The following is a 21,548-nucleotide window of genomic DNA, read 5'->3' as shown; positions in this document are numbered from 1 at the left end:
CCCTTCAACTTTGGGAATTCTGCGTAGCCCACTCCATTCACATGGAGGCATCCTATCTCCCAGGAGTGCAGAATGAACTAGCGGACCACCTCAGCAGATCATTCCACAATCATGAGTGGTCCATCTGACTGGATGTCATTCAGTCCATCTTGCAAAAGTGGGGATTTCCCCAGGTTGACCTGTTTGCCACCAGGAACAACAGGAAATGCCCAATATTTTGCTCCTTTCAGAACCACAGCCCGGGCTCCCTCTTGGATGCTTTCCTATTACCCTGGGGAGACTACCTCATGTATGCCTTCCCACCTGTCCCCCTCTCATGCACCTGGTACTGCTCAAGATCCGCAGAGACAAGGTGAAGGTAATCCTTCTTTCTCTAGCACAGCCCTGTCAGCATTGGTATGCCACACTTTTGGAGCTGTCAGTGGACTGCCCGATAGCTCTACCACTTTGCCCCGACCTAATCACACAGGACCACAGTCACCTTCACCACCCAGACCTTCAGTCCCTCCATCTCACCTCCTGGAAGCTTCATGGTTAAATCCGACAGAGCTCCTGTGCTCGAGTCCTGTGAAGAACGTCCTTCTCGACAGCAGGAAACCATCCACCAGGGCCACTTACTTAGCCAAGTGGAAAAGGTTCACATGCTGGTGTGAGGAGCATCATACACCTCCCTTACAGGCAACAGTTCCACTCATCTTAGATTACCTCCTACACCTAAAACAACAAGGCCTTGTACCATCCTCTATTAAGGTACACCTCGCAGCCATCTTGGCCTTCCACTCAGGAGCACCCAGCCGTTCCGTATTCACCAATCTCATGGTGGGGCGTTTGTTGAAGGGGCTGGAAAGGTTATACCCATGTGTTCATCAGCCAGTACCAGCATGGGATCTTAACCTGGTATTATCCAGGTTTATGCCCCTCCCCCCCGCCCTTTGAACCACGGGCAACTTGCTCTTTGCTCTATTTGTCCTGGAAGGTGGCCTTCCTAGTCGCTATTACATCAGCTAGAAGGGTGTCCGAGCTGAAAGCACAAACCTCTGATCTACCTTGCATGGTCTTCCACAAGGACAAGATGCAACTCCAGCCTCACCCGGCTTTTCTGCCCAAGGTGGTGTCTCATTTTCATACAACCCAAAATATCTTCCTGCCCGTGTTTTATCCCCAAAATATCTTCCTGCCCGTGTTTTATACCAAGCCTCACATCGGTGCCCGTGAACAATGGCTTCATTCATTGGATGTCCAGAAGGCATTGGCATTCTACATTGAGCATACTAAGCCTTTCAGAAAATCAAACCAACTATTTGTGGCACTGGCAGATCGGATGAAAGGACTCCCAATCGCCTCTCAGCGTATTTCGTCTTGGATCACAGACTATATCTTCACATTCTATGGGCTGGTCAAGACCCCGGCTCCGCCTATTACGGCTCACTCCACAAGAGCTCAAGCCTCTTCAGCATCATTTCTGGCCCAAGTCCCAGTACAGGAGATCTGCAGAGCAGCTACTTGGTCATTGGTGCATATGTTTACCTCTCACTATGCTATCATCCATCATTCCAGAGATGATGCAGCCTTCGGCAGAGCGGTGCTCCAATCAGTAGTTCCTTGACTCTGAGCCCTCCTCCAGGGTACAGCTTGGGAGTCACCTGATTGGAATTGACGTGAACAAGCACTCGAAGAAGAAAAAAACAGTTACTCACCTTCTCGTAACTGTTGTTCTTCTAGTTCTTCTAAGGTGCCACAAGTACTCCTTTTCTTTTTGCGAATACAGACTAACACGGCCGTTACTCTGAAACCTGTCTTCTAGAAGTGTTGTTCATGTCCATTCCAGTAGCCATTCTCCTTCCCCTCTGTCAGAGGAGCCGGCAAGAAGGAACTAAAGGGGGTTGGGTCAGCAGGGTCATATATTGAGCTCCATAAAGGCGCCACTCCACGGGGCTCCACAGCTGACCTGATGGGTACCGCTTAGGGAAAACTTTCCGACGATGGTACATACGGCATGCACACATCTGATTGGAATGGATGTGAACACCACATCTCAAAGAACAGTTACAAGAAGGTAATCATTGTTTTCTGTCTCTGCCTGTTGATCAGAAGGTTAATTGTGTAGTCCCAGAAAAATCCAGAAACATCCTGAGAACTATTTTACAGGAAGTAAAAGTTCTTCTCTCTCATCTTCTAGTCATTGCAGATTCAAGCAAGATTCTGCGCTGTGGGTTTATAGAGCTTCTTTTGGATGTGTTTCTTCATGGGTTTGTGTTTATTGCCTGCAAGTGTCACTTATCACTAGAAAAAGTAGTATCTGTCTTTTTTGATGGCACTATGGTTTCTGTAAAGCCAATACTCTATGTCCACTTCTCTTTAACTAGTTAATGTATTTAAATGATGACTGGCTGGCTAATTGGGCACTTCATATCTTTTTTCCCTGAATAGTAAGCTTTCTAAAATATTGATATGTGTCCATTATAATAAATATCAGAAGAATATGTACTGCTGAATTACCACTAATCTGTCTGATAGAAAGGAGTTCCAGTACTCTTTGGAGTACGGGTACATTACACTAGGGGGACACTTCAAGTAAATTTGAAGAGATTTAGCAGCTATTGGATTTTGAGGCTCAGACAGAGCTGATAATCTTCTCAGACACAGCAGGAACAGTAAGAAAGATTTAAATATCAAAATTCAAAGGACACACAAATTAATAGAAGTGATAGCAGGCATAATATTGTTCATTACAAACATCTGTAATTGTTACTGAAAAAACCTGAAAATATTCAGGTTTAAAAAGAAAAACTTAAATAAACCTGGATTGGCCGGTAAAAGAGAGACCTTCAATACCAATGGAAAACAAATAGTTTCATTAATTAATGATAGGAGTAGTTGTGTCCTGAAGGTAATTTTTTGCCACTGTTTTCCATCTCATATTTATGTCCAAAAATGTCTGTACATTAGAGACCTTAAAGAGCAACTCCAGACTGCTCCAGAGAGGTCTGATGGCAACATATTTCATTACATGGGGGAATCAAAATTTGGGTTCTAGTTTTCTTGTTCCCTGAACTGGGGTTATAAAACAATTGTTTGTTATTCTTTGATGATTGGCAGACTGAAGGAATGATATACGGATACTTTAGAGTAGTGATTTTCTGAAGGGGTCTGCACTTCCATTTGAGATTTTTTAGGGGTCCGCAAATGAAAAAAGGTTAAAACTACTTCTTTAGAGGTAGCAGTAAATGATCTAGGATGTTTTGTTTTGAAAGAAAAATAAAAGATTGTGGAGAAACTTCATCCCCAAAACAAAACCCTAGAGTGCCTCCAACCCAGTCTCCGAACCAAGAATCACGAGAAATTCTGAACTGTAATCCCTTTCTTGTGAGCATATTATGCTACTGCTAGACAGTTGTGAGCCTTTAAAGTTTCTCTCTCTTTCTAAATTTAATATCTGGGCTCTTTACAAAAGTAGTAACGTCCTACAAAAATCAGATAGTAAATTACCCAAAAAGAATAGCCTGAAATTCATGATAATTAGTGCTACCAGGAAACACCTGCAGCCCAATTGCTCTTTCATGATCAAGTTGTTTTAATCAAAAGTCTGACCAAATCATCAAGTTTATTTCATGCCCTGAAGACTGCAGCAGGTCATCTTTTGGAATTAGTTCCACAAGTGAAGTGCCACCTAGTCTTGAAATGTTCACACCTATGAGCTGACAGCAAAAATGTCTCAGTCATTATTAATGGATTTTTCAAGGGGTACAGGGGAGAAGCTTCAGAGTAGCAGCCGTGTTAGTCTATATCAGCAAAAAGAACAGCAGTACTTGTGGCACCTTAGAGACTGACAAATTTATTTGAGCATAAGCTTTTGTGGACTACAGGAGAAACTGTTACTCTTCACTATACTTTCAAACTCTTATAACTTGAAGACAAGCAGGGGTGATGGAACACTTTGTATAGCGGGAGTTCTGAGAGCCATTGAACCAAACTGTAAACCCTGTATATGATGGAAACCACTTCAAGCAGGGTGTACGGCAGCACCCCTAGTTCCAGCCCCTATGAAGACAAGTGAAGGAAACGCCTTGTATATTTCAAAGATAGTAGCTGAAGGTACTCCTTTCTTCAGAGGATAAAATAATATGTAAATTAGAGCAGGGTGTTCTTTCAGTTAGATGTGCAATATCTGATATAGAGATGAACAGATTTCCAAATATTTGACATCCCAGAGAGGTCTCTATGAAATAATATTCCTTTCTTAATACAGAAGTAAAATAAGCTGCTGGACAAGGCTTGGTAATGTAGATTTTCACTGTAAAACCACATTAAATGGCATTGTTTTAAACCATGGATCAGCAACCTTTGGCACGCGGCCTGCCAGGTTCTGCTGACTCCAGCTCCCACTGGCCGCGGTTCACCACTCCAGGCCAATGGGGGCTGCGGGAAGTGGCAGCCAGCACATCCCTTGGCCCACGCCGCTTCCCACAGCCCCCGTTGTCCTGGAGTGGCAAACTGTGGCCAGTGGGAGCTTCGATTGGCCGAACCTGCGGACACGGCAGGTAAACAAACCGGCCTGGCCCATCAGGGTGCTTACCCTGGTGTGCCGCATGCCAAAGGTTGCCGATCCCTGTTTTAAACAGTGAATTGGAATACATCTGGTAGAGAAGAAATGAACAGAGTAAATTAGAGAGGAGACATTTTTTAATAAAAATGATTGAGGTTTCTTTTATGAATGTAATAATGCTAGCATATCATAGAATTTTCTTTACTGTGATGGACTGATTCATATATGCTGTGTTTGGGCAGCAAGATATACAAATACTGCACCAAATGCTTGCTGTGTTATACATAAAATAGCAGGCTTGCCCCCTATTGGTAGCAGACTAATTTAATACTGCTACAGTACTTAACTGATTAAGCCTGCTGTGGGTTGTTTGGTCTGAATATTTTAGATATTCTATCCTTTTTTTTCTTCAGTGTGACAAAATAAAATGTTAATTGTAGTTACTTGCTAGAATTGGGGGAAAAAAGGAGAAAATGATGCCATTTTATAATGGGTTTGAGAGAGTTTAATCAATTTATCAATCATAAGAAATAATAACTAACAAGCTTTACAAAATGAACAAGCATTGTTTGTCAGTGTTTATGTAAAAAAATCTTTAATTAGATTGACTGCAGAAGCTCTCTTGCTAAGCATTTTAATTGGAATCACTGGCAAAATAGAGCCAAGTACGTATCGTTATGCTAGGGTAATAGAAATTTAATAACAAAAACAATAAAAATAAATATGTGGAAAAGGTGAACTAGGAAAGTACTATGATGATTAAAGATTTTTAAACATTTTTGTTAATTTTCAAACAATTACAAGAATTCCATCTAATTTGCTTCCTTAAGGCTTAATCCTGCAAACACACATGCTTCACTTTAAGCATATGAGTAGTACCATTAATTTTGATTTGCAGAATGGTGGTGTTAGTGTGTCTATTGAATCAAACATTTTGGTTTATGCTTCATGTTTAGTGTGTGTGATGTGGGTTAGGAGGACAGAGAAGGTGATAAGCGGTGTTTTTTTATAGGTTTCAGAGTAACAGCCGTGTTAGTCTGTATTCGCAAAAAGAAAAGGAGTACTTGTGGCATCTTAGAGACTAACCAATTTATTTGAGCATAAGCTGAAGTGAGCTGTAGCTCACGAAAGCTTATGCTCAAATAAATTGGTTAGTCTCTAAGGTGCCATAAGTACTCCGTTTTTTTATAGGTTAGCTTCCCCTTCTTAGGGCCAATAATCAGCTATTTTAACAAACTTAGACCCTAGAACTAAAACATAAGGGACAAAGCCATATATGTGAGAATACTTCTTGGTGCCAAATGCTACAAAAACTTCTTTTGGTTAGTAGGGTTTGCCACTTATAGGAAGTATGAAGGGTGGAATGGTGATGGAGGAATCACAATCCATTGTAGTTAAAGGTTGTGGAGCATTGAGAAGCTGCTTTTCCAAACAAGTTTTCAATTACTTCAGTACAGGCTTTTCACTTTTTCGTTGGATGCGGAACTCAAACTGGAGATAATTTTATTTACATAACACACATACAAAAATATTGTCAAAGAGCTCAAATGCTATACAACAGAACAGAAACAAATACAATGTGTGATACAGCATGGCCAGAGGGCAGCAGGAGAGTGTGTGTTTGTTTGTTTTTTGGAAATGCATCAGTGGTTTAATACAACAGTGGCTGTACGTCGTCATAACTTGCACTGACAAAACTCTCTAATGTAGACAAGGCCTTAGTTTCCCTATTGCTGCTATTTTATTTACTCTTGATACTCTAATCTGTCTAAGCAGTCACTTCTAGTTTTACTCAGTGCTGTATAAACAAGATTTGCCTCTACCGATAGCCTGAGCTAATGAAGGAGCTATTCCACTATTTTTTTCTAATAGAATATGATACCCTACTAAATCATATTATTTTTTTGGAATGTATACCTGTCTGCACAGCAGTATCTTTCCGAGGAGAGGTTACGGTTTTTATATCTTGATGCATCTTACTGCTCACTTCATCAGAACAATGATCATGATTTACATTTGAAAGGCCACATATTTTATCACCGCTGCCGCCACCACCACCACCAAGATTCTTCTGCAGTTTTGAAATGTCATGTCCTTTTCGAGCCAACTCTCGAATACGTTGTTCCTGTTTTAATTTCTGTGCCTGTTCTTGTGCTCTCTGCATTGTCTGATAGAGCTCATTTGTTTTAAGAGTCATGATTTCTTCCTTTTGTTTCTGTTTGAGCGTATCCTCTTCAAACTGTTTTTGCATCAGTTCTCGTGCTAAGCGGTGTTCTTCTTCTTGTTCTTCCCATTTTCTTTGCCCTTCCTCCAGCTGCTTCTTCCTTCACTTTAGCAGGATAGTGTTAGAAGGGAACCTTGTTCCCTGTAGGGGAAAGAAAGTTTGCTATACATTAATTAAAGCATCTGAAGCCAATTAAAGCACCTGAAGCCAGTCACATGATAAAAAAGACCTCTGCTTCAATCAGAAAAGAGGGGGAGTTGAAGCAGAGTGGATTGGTGTTGGAGCAGAGAGCAGTTTGGAGGGAAGCAGAGGAGAGTTTGGAGAAGTGCTGCGGTGGGCTAAGAAGACCAAGACCCTAGGTAAAGGGACACCTGGTTTGTGCAGAGGGAGGGCAGGAAGCCCCACAAGCTGAAGGGCAGGAGAGGGAAGTTGCCCAGGGGAAGGAACCTCTAGTTCTAGTGGTGTACTGCTATCCCTAGGGCCCCTGGGCTGGGACCCGGAGTAGAGGGTGGGCCCGGGTCCCTCCCTCTCCACTCCCCTCCTTTAGGACACTAGTGGGGCAGTTAATATCCCAGTTCAGGGGCAAAAACCAGTGTCCTGAATCTCCCCCACCCCCTCAAGTAGAGAAAGCGCGAGGCCCATCATAGTAGTGCCAGCAATTTGCCACAAATGTTATAAAAACAGAATAAAATACTGCCTTAACATACAAAACAAAGAGGGGGCAGCAAATTTTTAAAAAGGGAAAGAAAAACATTGGACAGAAAGATAATAAATGGTCCCAGCAACTTTAAGGGGACTTATAAAAATGGGGGAGAAAACAAATTTCAGTGGATAGTGAGTTCCTGCTGCAAAGCCCCCATAATAAAAGTGTAATTGCTGACTGATTATTGTGGTGGGTTCCTTAAAACAGCTGCATGTAAGTGCACTCCCGTCAGTACAAGGCTCAAGGAGCTGGTGTCAGATATACAGTAGCCAGCCCAAGCCAAACATAGGTAAGGGCTTGAAGAAGGACTTTAAAGTCCTACATTTTTATCAACTTGCAGGTAACAGAACAGCCCTCCCCACAGTCAAATAAGCATGGAGTTATAATAATTAAATCAATTTATTAGAGCATAAGCTTTCGTGAGCTACAGAAGTGAGCTGTAGCTCACGAAAGCTTATGCTCTAATAAATTGGTTAGTCTCTAAGGTGCCACAAGTCCTCCTTTTCTTTTTGCGAATACAGACTAACACGGCTGTTACTCTGAAACCAATAATTAAATCATTATCAAAAGCAGATATATTGATAGTGTAAAACTGTCATGAAATAAATAAAAGTGCAACTGATTTGAATGGCATGATAGAAGAAAAAAAACCATAACACTTCTCTACCACATCAGAGTCATGATTTTCCATTTGAAAGGCATGGTCCAAAATTGCTAAAATTAACCTAATTCTCTGTATCTGAAGAAAATCTGCCCAACAAGTGAGGACATGAAGGGGAGTGAACCTTCTTATAAGACAGATTTTATCCAAAAGTAAGATTCCTGTCTTCCTATGGTTGAGAATAAGCCAGCCCCAGTGCATCTAGCTGGCAGTATTCTTGAAGCATTCTTCCAGAGCAGAGAAACAGTTGCAGGATCCTCAGGGAAAGAGAAATACAATGCTGTTTGTCAACAAAATGATACTTTAGCTCAGGTTTCAGAAAATGATCTCATTAAGAGCCTTTATCTATTTGACCAAAAAGTAAAATAAGACAGACCCTTTAGTGACACCACATTTCTCAGTGAGTATGCACAATTGCAGATTAATTTCTATCTTCTAGGAATAATTAGAACCACTGGTAGACAATTCCAGACGCACTAGTAATGTTTCTCAATTGCTGAAGCAATAGCCTGTGGTCAGTCATATTAGAAGTTGCTCAGCGGTCCACTATGACCAAAATGGCTAGCTGACCCTGATGTAAAACCGGAAGGAGATCATTCACAGTCGTCATGAGCACAGTTTAAAGGCCAAGTCGAGTCTGGAACTTACCTAGGATATCATTGCAGTCCCAAGTGATCCTGGAATTGAATAGCTATCATTCTTCCCTTCGAACGGGCGATGTTTGCAACTGGGAAATCGTGCACAAGCATTCCACTGTCAAGTGATGGTTTCTTGAGGAGAAAGGTGACCCTCAGTATTCAGGGATGGTTAGTGCCCTCCCTCATTAAGTGAGACATTCATAATGCCTGTCAATAATGGAATTAAAGCTAATTCACTTGTGTTAAGCATCCAAGCTAGACAGAGGTCAAAGACCAGAGTGGTGATGTGCTTTAGCCATTTCCTTTCCAGTCTATGGGTTAGCTATTGCAACTGTCAGAGCTCACTGTTAAACCACAGTGACTTATGGGGAATCAATGACAACACATTACAGTGCGGGGCCATGCAGATGAGCCCCCTCTAAAGGCATAATTGTCTGTGAGCTGATGAACCACCTGACTGGAGAGGGAGGGGAGACAAGTTCTGCCCCGGAATCCATAGATAGGCTACAGAAATTCATAGGATTTTTAAGTAGCTGAGGGTACGATAAAACAATCGGGGCCTCACAGAATATGGATATCAAATAGTCTTTGTAGTGAAATGTATGAAGTGCTGGTTAATAGGCAGAAGGTTTAAAACAAACAAAAGGAAGTATTTTTTCCACACAACGCACGGTCAGTCTGTGGAACTGTTTGCCAGAGGATGTTGTGAAGGGTTCAAAAAAGAACTAGATAAGTTCATGGAGGATAGGCTGTTAGCGAGGATGGGCAGGGATTGTGTCCCTAGCTTCTGTTTGCCAGAAGCTGGAAATGGGTGACAGGGGATGGATCATTTGATGATTACCTCTTCTTTTCATTCCCTCTGGGGCATCTGGCATTGGCCACTGTCAGAAGACAGGATACTGGGCTAGATGGACCTTTAGTCTGACCCAGTATGGCCATTCTTATGTTCTTAGACACCAAATGGAGAGACTATTAAGCCTCTCTTGCTTATTTTTAAAATAGTTTTTGGACAAACTATATAAATGCATGTATCACATACAATTCTTTAAAAATATATACATCTCCAAACACCCAACACTTGAATGGCAAAAACATCAATTGCCAGTGCATCTCTGCCAATTCTCAGCTTATAAATTAGGGTATGTCTACACTGCAATCAGAGGTATGATTGCATCTTAAGTAGGCATACCTGCACTAGCTTTAATCTAGTTAGCATGGCTAGTGAATATGTGGCAGCATAAACCCCATCCTATACTGAAGCCCATGATGTCATGTCTTCACTGCTGTTTTTGGCCTTGCTAGTTAGATTTAAGATAGCATAGGTATGCTGCAATCACACTTTCATTTGCAGTGTAGACATACCCCTAGTTAAATCAGTGTAGCTATTGGATGTGGGAGGGAGTTAAGCACCCATCTGTGACCCTAAGAACACTACAGAATTAGGTTAACGCAAGGCAGCTTAGGTCAACTTTATTCTGTAAATGTCTACACTGAAATTTCACTCCTGCTGAGGTAACACGCCCGTTACACCAACTTAATAACTCCACCTCCACGAGCGGTGTAGAATCAATGTCCATGTAGTTAGATCGATGCAGTGTCAGTGTAGATGGTGTGTTGCTTACATGAACTGTTACTGGCTTTCAGAAGCTGTCTCACAAAGCCCCACACTGACAGTGAGGACATACGCTGCCAACACAAGAAGCAAAGTGTAGACATGCACAAGCGATGTAATTACTGCAGTGGCTATATGCTGATGTAAATTAGAGCAATTTAATATTGTAGAGTAGATATGTCCTCAGTATCTATGAAAAGGTGGCCATAAATATTTTGCCAAAGCCCATTGAAGGAGTCAGTTACAGAGCTTGGATTAGAATGATGAAGTTCTTGATTTCTAGTCCCATGCATAGGCCATAGCTTTGCATAAATGAGTACAAGAGGGAGAGCAGAATAAAGTATGCATCCTTCAAACCATCTCTACAGTTGTTGCAATTTGTTAGGATTTCCTAGGATCATGTATTTCCAGATACAATAGAAAAATGTAACTCCCAGGGGTGAAAGTAAGTTAGGACATTTACTGGTACGGGGCCGAGGCGGCTGTGGCCCGCAGAAGGAGCGGGGCTGCGGGGGTCAGCATCCCCCAGCCAGCCCTTCCAGGCCACCTGGCCTGCACCGCCCGGAGCTCCTGTGTTGCTCCTTTTAAATCGCCAACCCCAGGGCAGCTGCTCCCTTTGCCCCCCACCCTTCTGTCGGCAGCCAGGAGGGAGCAAAATGGGCAGGGACATTAAAGCGCTGCAGGGTCCTTGGCCGCGGCAGCGCTTTAATGTTGCTGTGCCCCCCATGGGGCAACGTTAAAGCACTGCCACAACAAAGGATGGTCCTTAAAGTGCTGCCGCAGTAGTGCTTTAATGTCCCTGCCCCTTTTTCCTGCCCTGTAGGCAGCCCTGCTGGTACAGACCCTACCAGCAGGGCAGCTGACGGGGGGAAGAAGCAGCGATGTTAAAGCGCTGCCGCAGCACTGCTTTAAGGACAGTCCTTTGCCGTGGCAGTGTTTTAACGTTGCTGCCCCTTCCCCCCCACCCCACCCCATGTCGGCAGCCCTGCCGGTATGGACCCTACCAGCAGGGCCGCTGACAGGGGAGGCAAAAGGGGCAGGGACATTAAAGCGCTGGGTATGGGACGGTGGCTGGGTATGGGCCACTGCGGTTCTTACTGGTACGCCGTACCGGCCAGTACCGGCTCACTTTCACCCCTGGTAACTCCCAATACCTTAAAGCTGATATTATCCAAACTTTTGAGGTTTGGGTACAAATGATAGTTATTTCTACTGTATCACTGAGTCTTGATATTCATCAGGTCTGGAAATCTATTATCCATATTGTATATCTAAGAAATCAAAAAATGAAAAACTAAGAATTGCTTCCATAAGTGACTTTTTAATTGTGTAATTTTTCCATAGGTTTGAAGACTTACCTGATATCTGGTCAGAAAGTGAAGGAGTCCCATTGCAGCTGTTCACAGACATTGGTTCCTGGTCTGGAGGCAGGAGATGGAACCAAGATACAGGGAGCATCATCAGCTGAGAATATTGGTGACTTGGCAAAGACTCTCAAACACTCAGAGAAACCCAAGGTTAGGGTTGTTGGTTTTTGTTGTTGTTGTTGTTGGGGTTATTTGTTTTGTTTTTTTAATTCAGGCAAAGTATGGTTAGAACCCTAGAGGTATGAAACAAGTATGGGCATAGGCATAAGAGAGGCAGTGATGGGGTTCACTTACTACAATGGTGCCTCTTGCTGGCCTTCCTGGGGATTAGCTCTGCCAGTTGATGCACCCTCTTCAGGTGGTGCCTTTCCTGTCTTCCTCTCACCCTGTGGACCCATCTCACTCCAGGAACTGCTGCCTCCTCTTCATGACTCAGCCTCCATATTTTCCCCTTCTGGGGTTACCCAGAGTCCTTCTATGCAGACAGTCCCAAGCAGTCTTCTCCTTTGCTGCCCTTATGGTGCCACTTCCCCAGTGACCAGTAGAGGAACCCAGGCTCATTCGCTACATTGGGTTCCAGTACAGGGAACCTCAGCTCTGTAGTTCTGGGCTCTGCCCTCTTAACCCTCACTGATCCTTTGAGAATTGCTTTCTACTCCTCCTGGTTCCCCCACCGCCCCCCTTTCTCTGGGAGTACCAGCTTCAAACCCATTCCCTCTTCCCAGGGAGAGACTTCAAACTATCTCCATGCAGCCCCCAAACACTCCTCCTTCCCAGGGAGTCACTGCCCTTTCCCCAAAGCCCTGTCAGGTCTCAGCCCCTGGGCTTTATAGGCCCAGCCTATTCCTACCCAGCTGAGCCTCCTTTAATCAACTCCCTGCTCCCTGGCTACTACTCCATGTGTAGCCTGGGCAGTTAATTTAACCCCTTTTAATCCTGTGTGAGATGCACACCCCATCACAGAGACCTTCTGTTGCTTGCTTGCTTACGTGCTTTGTTTATTTTTTATTCAAAACATCAGTTTGGCCTATGAGTAAAGAAAAAAAAATGCAAAGAGATTTATCTAAGCACTTGACAAATCAGCCTTGAAGTAACGTGGTTAATTTTCAGATTGCTGCTGAACAAATAATTTTTAAAATATCTGTAGTTCAGAATAGACAAATTAACAAATTCCTCTTTCAACAGTCTCAACTGAATGTTAAAAGAAAATATATCTGTGCTTGCTATAGGTACTTTGGCACACTCCATTAGCTCATTTCTAACTCCTGGGCTACTACTTTTCTGTTCTCTGTTGTGGGATCGGAATACCACTACTCATGCTTCAGACTTGACACCCTCAAATTCTCTCCTTTCTTAGCTGACACTGGCTCCCTCTCCTGTTTCTTCCTCTTTCTCTCTCTCTCTCCCACAAGAGCCTTCAAATTATGTGCAATCTAGTAATCTAGCATTCTGCTCATGAATATGCAATAGACATCAGGAAATCCAGGGAAGACAATACTCCCTGTGCAGCCAATGATTGCAGTGTTGGCCTGCGTGAATTGCTCTCAGTGTCAGTTGCTGTAAAATAGATAAATGTGCTCTGGTAGGCTATGACATTATATTTTACTTAGCTGCTTGCTTTAAAAACTCAGTTCAAATTATCTAGAGCTAAGGGCAGTAGTTTGTATGGATTAATTTCTGAGTATTGAAAATGACAAACATTCTTAAGAAGAAAGAAAAGGTAGCCTGGGAAATGTGGAAATTCTGTTTATTGTTACTCTGTATTCTTTCATCTCAAAACTAAACTGATAGAGAACAAATTATTATTCTCTCCTTTCACTTGTGTTGTGGTTCCTCCTAGCCAGCTGTGGTTCCTTCTAGCCAGCTGATGGAGTTAGACCATTAATGACCAGATCTTCCAGAGTGATATGGCCACTTGGGCTGCACTGCCAGCAGATTGCAGTCATACATAAAACCATAAATTTGTTAGTCTCTGAGGTGCCACAAATACTCCTTTTCTTTTTGCGAATACAGACTAACACGGCTGCTACTCTGAAACCTGTCATAAAACCAATGTATCTAGCCCTGAGAGCAGCTCCTCAATGCAAAATGCATTCTCCGGTGGAGTAGAGTTGACAGAAAAGCCTTTATGCCACCCCCCATTTAGCTGCTACTGTAAAGGGGGGTGGTGTCACCAGAGCAAGGAGGGCATAGCTGAGGCACCTCTATATCATCTGTATTCCTGGTTATAGCTCTGGCCCCTCAGGTGGCCTAGCTGCCTGCAAAATTTAGAGCAGCCCTCAGGCTATCCTCACCTACACCTAGGAGACCACGCCTTCACACAGAAGCCCCAGGATTAAGGCAGTGCAGAGATGAGTTTAGCATATTTCTCTTCCAAACCTGTGTACAGTTTGGTTTATCCCAAGTCTTTTGGTGACATAAAACCCCTCTTTCTATATATTATTTATATACCCATTCACATAATACTAGAAGCAGGGATCACTCAATGAAATTAATAGGCAGCAGCTTTAAAAGACACAAAAAGAAATACTTCTTCACACAACACACAGTTGACCTTCGGAACTTGTTGCCAGAGGATGTTTTGAAGGACAAAACTATAACTGGGTTTAAAAAAGAATTAGATAAGTTAATGGAGGATAGGTCCATTAATGGCCCAAGATGGTCAGCGATGTAACCCCATGCACGAGGTTGTCCATTAACTTCTGACTGCTAGAACCTGGGACTGGATGGCAAGGAAAGGATCACTCAGTAATTGCTCTGTTCTGTTCATTCTCTCTAAAGCATCTGGCACTGGCTACTGTTGGAAGACAGGATATGAGCTAGATGGCCCATTGGTCTGACCCAGTATGGCCATTCTAACTTTGTTATTCTCTCTCTCTCTCTCTCTCTCTCATATAGTCTGCCTAGCCAGTTTTTGTCTCCTTTTTGTAAACTTTTGTAAAGTTTTTGTCTCCTACTGTATCTCAGTCTAAGTTGTAGCAGCCAGGCTAGGAAAATCATATTGACTAAAAACCAAGGACAATAAAACAGAGCAAGTATTAGGTTTTCTGTCTGCCATACAATGACAGTGAGACAGAGGGACCACTGAGTGTTATCCGTCTCAGCAGTTTTGTGCTAACAGCTGGAAGGGACAGAATCTAGAGGAGACTAATGAGAGAGGTTCAAAAAATGGAGCTGTTTCAGGCATGAGAGGAGGAGAAAGAACTAAGAGCAAAAGAACTGAACTGCCAATGAGAGCAGAGTGGGGGGGGTGGGGAAGAAGGGACTAAGCGGAGCAATAGAACTGAGCCACCAAACTGAGGGGACGAATTTGGGCCTGGCTGACTTTGGCACAGAAGTAAAGCCTTAACAGGGAGGAGAATGAAATCATGGAGAGTGCACTACTGAGTGTGCCTGAGTTGTAGCTTTGAATGTGTTGTCTGTTAGTGCTCTCATCAGAGGTTTTTCGTGACTGGAGATACAGTCAGGTGGTTCAGTCAGTTATTTTTACCAGAAAAGTAAGTGATTGCTTAATTTGCCAAGCAAGTCAGAGTAGGCTTTATAGTAAAATAAACTACAATTTAATTACTTGCTACTGCTGCAAACATGATTTGATTTTAGCAGGGAGATGGCTTCTCTCCCATGTGTGTTTATAGTCTTTCAGGGCCTGGCAATGTAATTTGTAAATCAATCCAACTCTTACTATTTTAAATGCAAAGTGGGCAACATGGGCCGTATGGGACGAGCTGGTAGAAAAATTTTCTTCAGAATGATTTTCTGACTAAAAATGCCTTTTCACTTTCACTTTTAAGTGAAATTGACACAAATTTTCTCAGAAGGCTGCCAAACTGAGATCCCTGGCCTCTCTGCCTTCCCATCTACCTCCCCAGATGTAGGAGCCTGAGAAGCAGAATGCCCCGGCCCACTGGAGCTGGGAGTAAGGCATGGGGGCTGAGAACGCAAGTCTCTTTGCTTCTCTGGCAGCGGGGCTGGAAGGCTCTTCTCAGTTTCACCTGAGAATGGGAAAAGATACCTTGCAGTATGTAAGTTGTTACAACATTTCAATAGCATCTTACTCGCCTCCCCTCAATAATAAATACGCTGTAGTTCAAATGCAAAACCTCACAGTGCAGCTAGTTACAGTATAGTGTTATAATTCCAGTTCTGTCAGGAAGTGAGACTTGTACAGAGTTAGGATGGTGAAAGAAAGATGCAGAAAAATTTAACTAAATTTACTGTATATTGCTAGAGCCCTGCAAATCTGCAGATATCCTTGGACCATTTATATGGATTGCAGATTGGATGCAGATACACATTTTGTATCCATGCAGGGCTCTACATAGCAATTACTGAGTCAAGCAGATGACTCTTTTGTATAAAACATTGTAATCTGCTTACTTATTTTGGTACCAAGTTTTTTATACTGTATTTTGTTAAGTTTCATATTTTACTATGATTAGAAATCATAAACTACTGTAAAATATATTAGTATCACTTCTTTAACACAAAATTAGGATGTGGTTTTACTTGCACTGGTATTAATTGAAAGTTCATTAATCTACTATTCAGAATGTCCAGGACACACACTCACTAAGTATTTATAAGTGTTTACAGTTATTAATGAAGTTGATGATGCTGACTTGCCCACATAGGGGCAGTTCAAATAAACTGCTGTCTGTTTTCAAAAGGTTTGTGCTTCCCTTTTGAGATTTTCTCTTATGATCTAACCCCAGGAACCAGCCATTTGTGGTGATCTCAGTGGCTTATTAGCGAGATTAAACGTGGAATAATAGTTATTTGAATCTCAGTGTTAACTAACTTTCGCAATGGATAAAGATATTGTCTAATAATCTGGGAGTGCACAGGGCTTGTTGATCGGTTCGTAATAATCACTTTTCAAAGCCTTTTTGCATTGCATCAATGAAAGTGATGTAAAGACATTCATGATAGTTAAACATAGACCATAACAATCAGGAACTTTCTGGAAACAATTAAGACAGGCTGATTAGAACACCTGCAGCCAGTCAGGAAGCTGCTAGAATCAATTAAGGCAGGCTAATCAGGGCACTTGGGTTTTAAAAAGGAGCTCACTCCAGTTTGTGGTGTGCATGCAAGGAGCTGGGAGCAAGAGGCGCAAGAAGCTGAGAGTGAGAAGGCGTACTACTGGAAGACCGAGAGGTACAAGCATTATCAGACATCAGGAGGAAGGTCCTGTGGTGAAAATAAAGCAGGTGTTGGGAGGAGGCCATGGGGAAATAGCCCAGGGAGTTGTAGCTGTCACGCAGCTGTTACAGGAGCCACTGTAGACAGCTGCAATCCACAGGGCCCTGGGCTGGAACCCGGAGTAGAGGGCGGGTCCGGGTTTCCTCCATCCCCCCAACTCCCTATTTGATACCGTAGGAGCTGAACTGGACTGTGGGTTCCACCAGAGGGGAAGGTCTCTGGCCTGTTCCCCGATCCACTAGGTGGATCAGCAGAGACTGCGGGGAATTGTTCTTCTTCCTTTTCCCCATGCTGGCCAGTGATGAGGCTAAGTAAGTGAACAGCAGATTTGAGCCACGAAAGTGGCCAAACTGCGGGCTGCCGTGAACCTCTGAGGCGAGCAAATCTGCCAATAAGAGCGGGACCCACCAAGGCAGAGGAGGAACTTTGTCACACCATATAAATATCCAATCCTTCCTGGAACCTTGTTAAATTTATGACCTCAATGGCATCCTGTGGCAATGAATTCCATAGTCTAATTGCAAAGAATTGTAGAAATATGGGGCTGGAAAGGACCTTGAGAGACCTTGAGAAAGGACCTTGAGAGAGAGAGACCTTGAGACCTTGAGAAAGGACCTTGAGAGAGCACTGAGGCAGGACAATGTATACCTAAGCCATCCCTGACAGGTGTTTGTATGTAGTGTTCTTAAAAACCTGAAATGACAGGGATTCCATAACCTCCCTTGGAAGCCTATGCGAGTGTGTAACTATCCTTATTGTTAGAAAGTTTTTCTTAATATCTAATCTAAATTTCCCTTGCTTCAGATTAAGTCAATTATTTTTTGTCCTATCTTCAATGGACATGAAGAAAAAGTAATTGTTCTCTTTTTTTAAGGCCCTTAACATATTTAAAGAGTGTTATCAGGTCTCCCCACTGTCTTCAAGACTAAACATGCTCCGGTTTTTTAACCTTTCCTCATAGATCAAATTTTCTAAACCTTTTATTGTTTTTGTTGCTCTCCTCTGGACGCTCTCCAATTTATCGTTATGTTTGTTAAAGTATGAATACCCAGAACTTGATAGAGTACTTCAACTGAGGCCTTACCAGTGCTTAGTAGAACAGGACGATTACCTCCCATGTCTTACGTACAAAGTTCCTGTTAGTAAACCCTAGAATGATACTAGGGTTTTTTTTGCAATTGGATCACACTGTTGGCTTGTATTCTCTTTGTGATCCACTATAATACTGAGGTCTTTTTCAGCAGTACTACCACCTAGACAGTTATTCTCAATTTTGTACTTGTGCGTTTGATTTATTTTCCCCCCTAAGTGTGGTACTTTGCTCTTGTCTTTATTGAATTTAAACTTGTTGATTTCAGACCACTTCTGCAATTTGTCAAGTTTGGTGGCTAGAATTAGAATTCAAAAGTGCTTGCAACCTCTCCCACTTGGTATCATCCACAAATTTTATAAACCTACTCTCCACTACATTATCCAAGTCATTAATTAAAATATTGAATAGTACTAGTCCATGGACTGACCCTTTTCGGATTCTGCTATGTATGTCCACTCAATTTGATAGTGAAGCATTGATAATAGCTCTTTGAGTATGGTGTCTCAACCAGTTTTGCACCCATCTTATAGTAATTTCATCTAGATCACATTTCCCTGATTTGCTTATGAGAATATCATGTGGGCCTGTGTCAAAAGCCTTACTAAAATCAAGATATGTCATGTCTACAGCTTCCACCTATCTGCAAGGCCAGTAACCAAAATGAATGATCTATTCCTTGTTGTTTTCTTTTTTTAAAGATAGGTACTATGTTTGCCTTTCTCCTGTCCTCTGGGACCTCACTCATCCTTCATGAGTTCTCAAAGATAATCACTAATGATTCCGAGATTGTTTCTTAAGTACTTAACTTAAGTACCTGGGGTGCATTTCATCAGAACTTGCTGACTTGAATACAGTTAACTTGCCTAAATATTCTTTAACATGTTCTTTCCCTATTTTGGCTTGTTTTCCTTCCCCTTTATTAATATTAATTGGGTTGAGTATTCTGAAGCAAAAATAAGAATTAAACACCTCAGCCTTCTTGATATCATAACTAATTAGCTCTCTTTCCCAGCTAAATAGAGGACCTACGCTTTCCTTCATCTTTTTCCTGCTCTTAATGTATTTATAAAAAGAAAAGGAGTACTTGTGGCATCTTAGAGACTAACCAATTTATTTGAGCATAAGCTTTCGTGAGCTACAGCTCACTTCATCACTTCAGCTGTAGCTCACGAAAGCTTATGCTCAAATGAATTGGTTAGCCTATAAGGTGCCACAAGTACTCCTTTTCTTTTTGCGAATACAGACTAACACGGCTGTTACTCTGAACAATGTATTTATAGAACATCATCTTATTGCCTTTTTTTGTCCCTTGCTAGGAGTAACTCATTTTGTGCCTTAGCATCTCTGATTTTGTTCCTACCTACTTGTGCAATTCTTTTGTACTCCTCCTTAGCAATTTATCATATTTCCACTTTTTGTGGGCATCCTTTTTTATTTCCATCTCCTGACGGAGCTATATTGGCTTCTTACAATTCTTCCTATCTTTCCTTGTCATCAGGATAGTTTGATGTTGTGCCTTTAATATTGCATATTGTGTGAAAAAGTATTTCCTTTCATCAGTTTTGAATTATCTGCTTTTAAGTTTTGTTGAATGCCCCCTTAGTCTTGTGTTGGGATAGATAAGACTTCTAATCTCATATCTCCTCTCTACTTTTCATTATTTTGTATCCTTTTATCATGTTCTCCCTCCCCTCATTTATCTCCTCTCTTGAGGTAAACAATCCTTTTTTTTTTTTTTTTTTTCAAATCTACACATTAAGGTAGTGGTGGGAAACCTGCGGCCATCAGGGTAATCTGATTGCGGGCCGCGAGACATTTTGGTGACTTTGACCGTCCGCAGGCACGGCCCCTCACAGCTCCCAGTGGCCGCAGTTTGCTGTTATCGGCCAGTGAGGGCTGCGGGGGGCCGTGCCTGCGGACGGTCAACGTCAGCAAAATGTCTCGCGGCCCGCAATCAGATTACCCTGATGGGCTTATGCGGCCCGCGGGCTGCCCAGCACTACATTAAGGCCGTGAGCTGTTCATAATGATGCCCAGATCCTTTACCTATGCAGATACAGTTATTTAGAACCCTGGAAGGTGTAAGTGTAGTTCAGAATTTTATCATACAAATGTGTATTGCTTTGCATTTATCAACATTGATCTGAATCTGTCATCCTGTTATCCATTCACCTAGTTTGGTTAGGTCTCTCTGAAGTTCCTCACAGTCTTTTCTGGACTTTACTAACCTAAATAACTTTGTGTCATCTGCAAATGTTTCTGCCTCACTGGTCACTCCCTTTTCCATACTGTTGTTAAATATATTAAACAACACTGGACCTAGTGTGAAACAATGGGGGGAGGCACCCCATTGATAACCTTTTGCAATGATGAAAATCGACCATTTGTTTCCTGTCTCTTTTTGGTCCAGGACAGTATTTTGCCTTTCACCTCATGACTGCATTGTTTCTTTAGTAGCCTCTTGTGTGGGACCTTTTCTAAATTCTTTTGAAAGTTTAAATGAATTATGTCAATTGTTTCTCATTTATCTGCTATTTTATTGACCTGTTCAAAAAATGTGATACATTAGTGAAACATGATTTTCCTTTGCAGAAACTGAGCTGTTTAGAGCTCATGATTTTCCAGATGCTCTTATTCTATTTTTAATTATTGTTTCAATACTGAGTGGGAGGATGAAGCCAGAGAGAGGAGGGAGGCCTTGAGGAAGCGGGGGAGAGGGAATGGAGGGAATGGTGACTAATCAGTATCCCTGTTTATACAGGATTTCAGCATAATCCAGTTGCTTTCCTGTTGAAGCCTTGACTTTTATATTTTCTTATTTTTGTGATTTTTTAAACTGTATAGTCTTAACATTGCACTAACAGTTATTTGGCATGTAATTCACAGCACAGATGGCAAAAATGCAGTCCAACACAATATTTCTAATATGTTCCATTGGAGAGTATCCTGTTTATTATCTGTATTCCACCTGCAAGTCCCCTGTCATGCTGCTGATCCAGAGTCCACATTAGAGGCAAGGAGTCCTTTAAGAAAAGGCCACTGAGTAGAGAGCCACTTGCACTAACTTATAGGTGACATATTAATACATATTTAACTTTATTTTAGTGTGAAGATGACATACAATACTGTACAGTATATACAGAGTTTTAAATTGTGGACTATGACTTCTACACCAACCAAAACAGGATTTTTAATATCCTTTGTGACAGCTTTGGGGCAGTTCTTTGGATGGAGCCAGACTCCACACAACATGGATTGAGATGGGGGTGAGTGGAGTGCAAAGTTTACCGTTGAACTCTCCCAATCCCAGGGCTGTTGTGTGCAGTCGGTTCCCCAACATAGATTAGAGCAGCCTGAGGGTTGCTTTTACTTATGCTGGCTACAATAACAGCCCTAACGAGCTGAAACTACAACCAAGGATTGTTATGGTTTTAGGTTATCCCAGCCTTGGCCTTTGTACTAGCAGCCCGGGTAGGTGGCAGTGTCCGTTTGTATCATTGCA

At 42.2% G+C, this 21,548-nt stretch overlaps 1 protein-coding gene across 2 annotated transcripts in view; it reads left to right on the top strand.

Moving 5' to 3' along the window:
* ADCY9 (adenylate cyclase 9) overlaps positions 1–21,548 on the top strand; it is a 196,374-nt gene that overhangs the window by 98,376 nt on the left and 76,450 nt on the right. For both annotated transcript variants that reach the window (XM_073362783.1, XM_073362784.2), the window contains exon 2: positions 11,729–11,901. In XM_073362783.1, coding sequence (XP_073218884.1) covers positions 11,729–11,901 — 173 coding nt within the window. The remainder of the gene's footprint in view (positions 1–11,728; positions 11,902–21,548) is intronic.

This window comes from Lepidochelys kempii, chromosome 10 (genome assembly GCF_965140285.1).
Source record: "Lepidochelys kempii isolate rLepKem1 chromosome 10, rLepKem1.hap1, whole genome shotgun sequence".
Lineage (NCBI taxonomy): Eukaryota > Metazoa > Chordata > Testudines > Cheloniidae > Lepidochelys > Lepidochelys kempii.
Note: the sequence above shows the minus strand (reverse complement) of the source record. Positions and strands in the feature narration are given on the sequence as shown.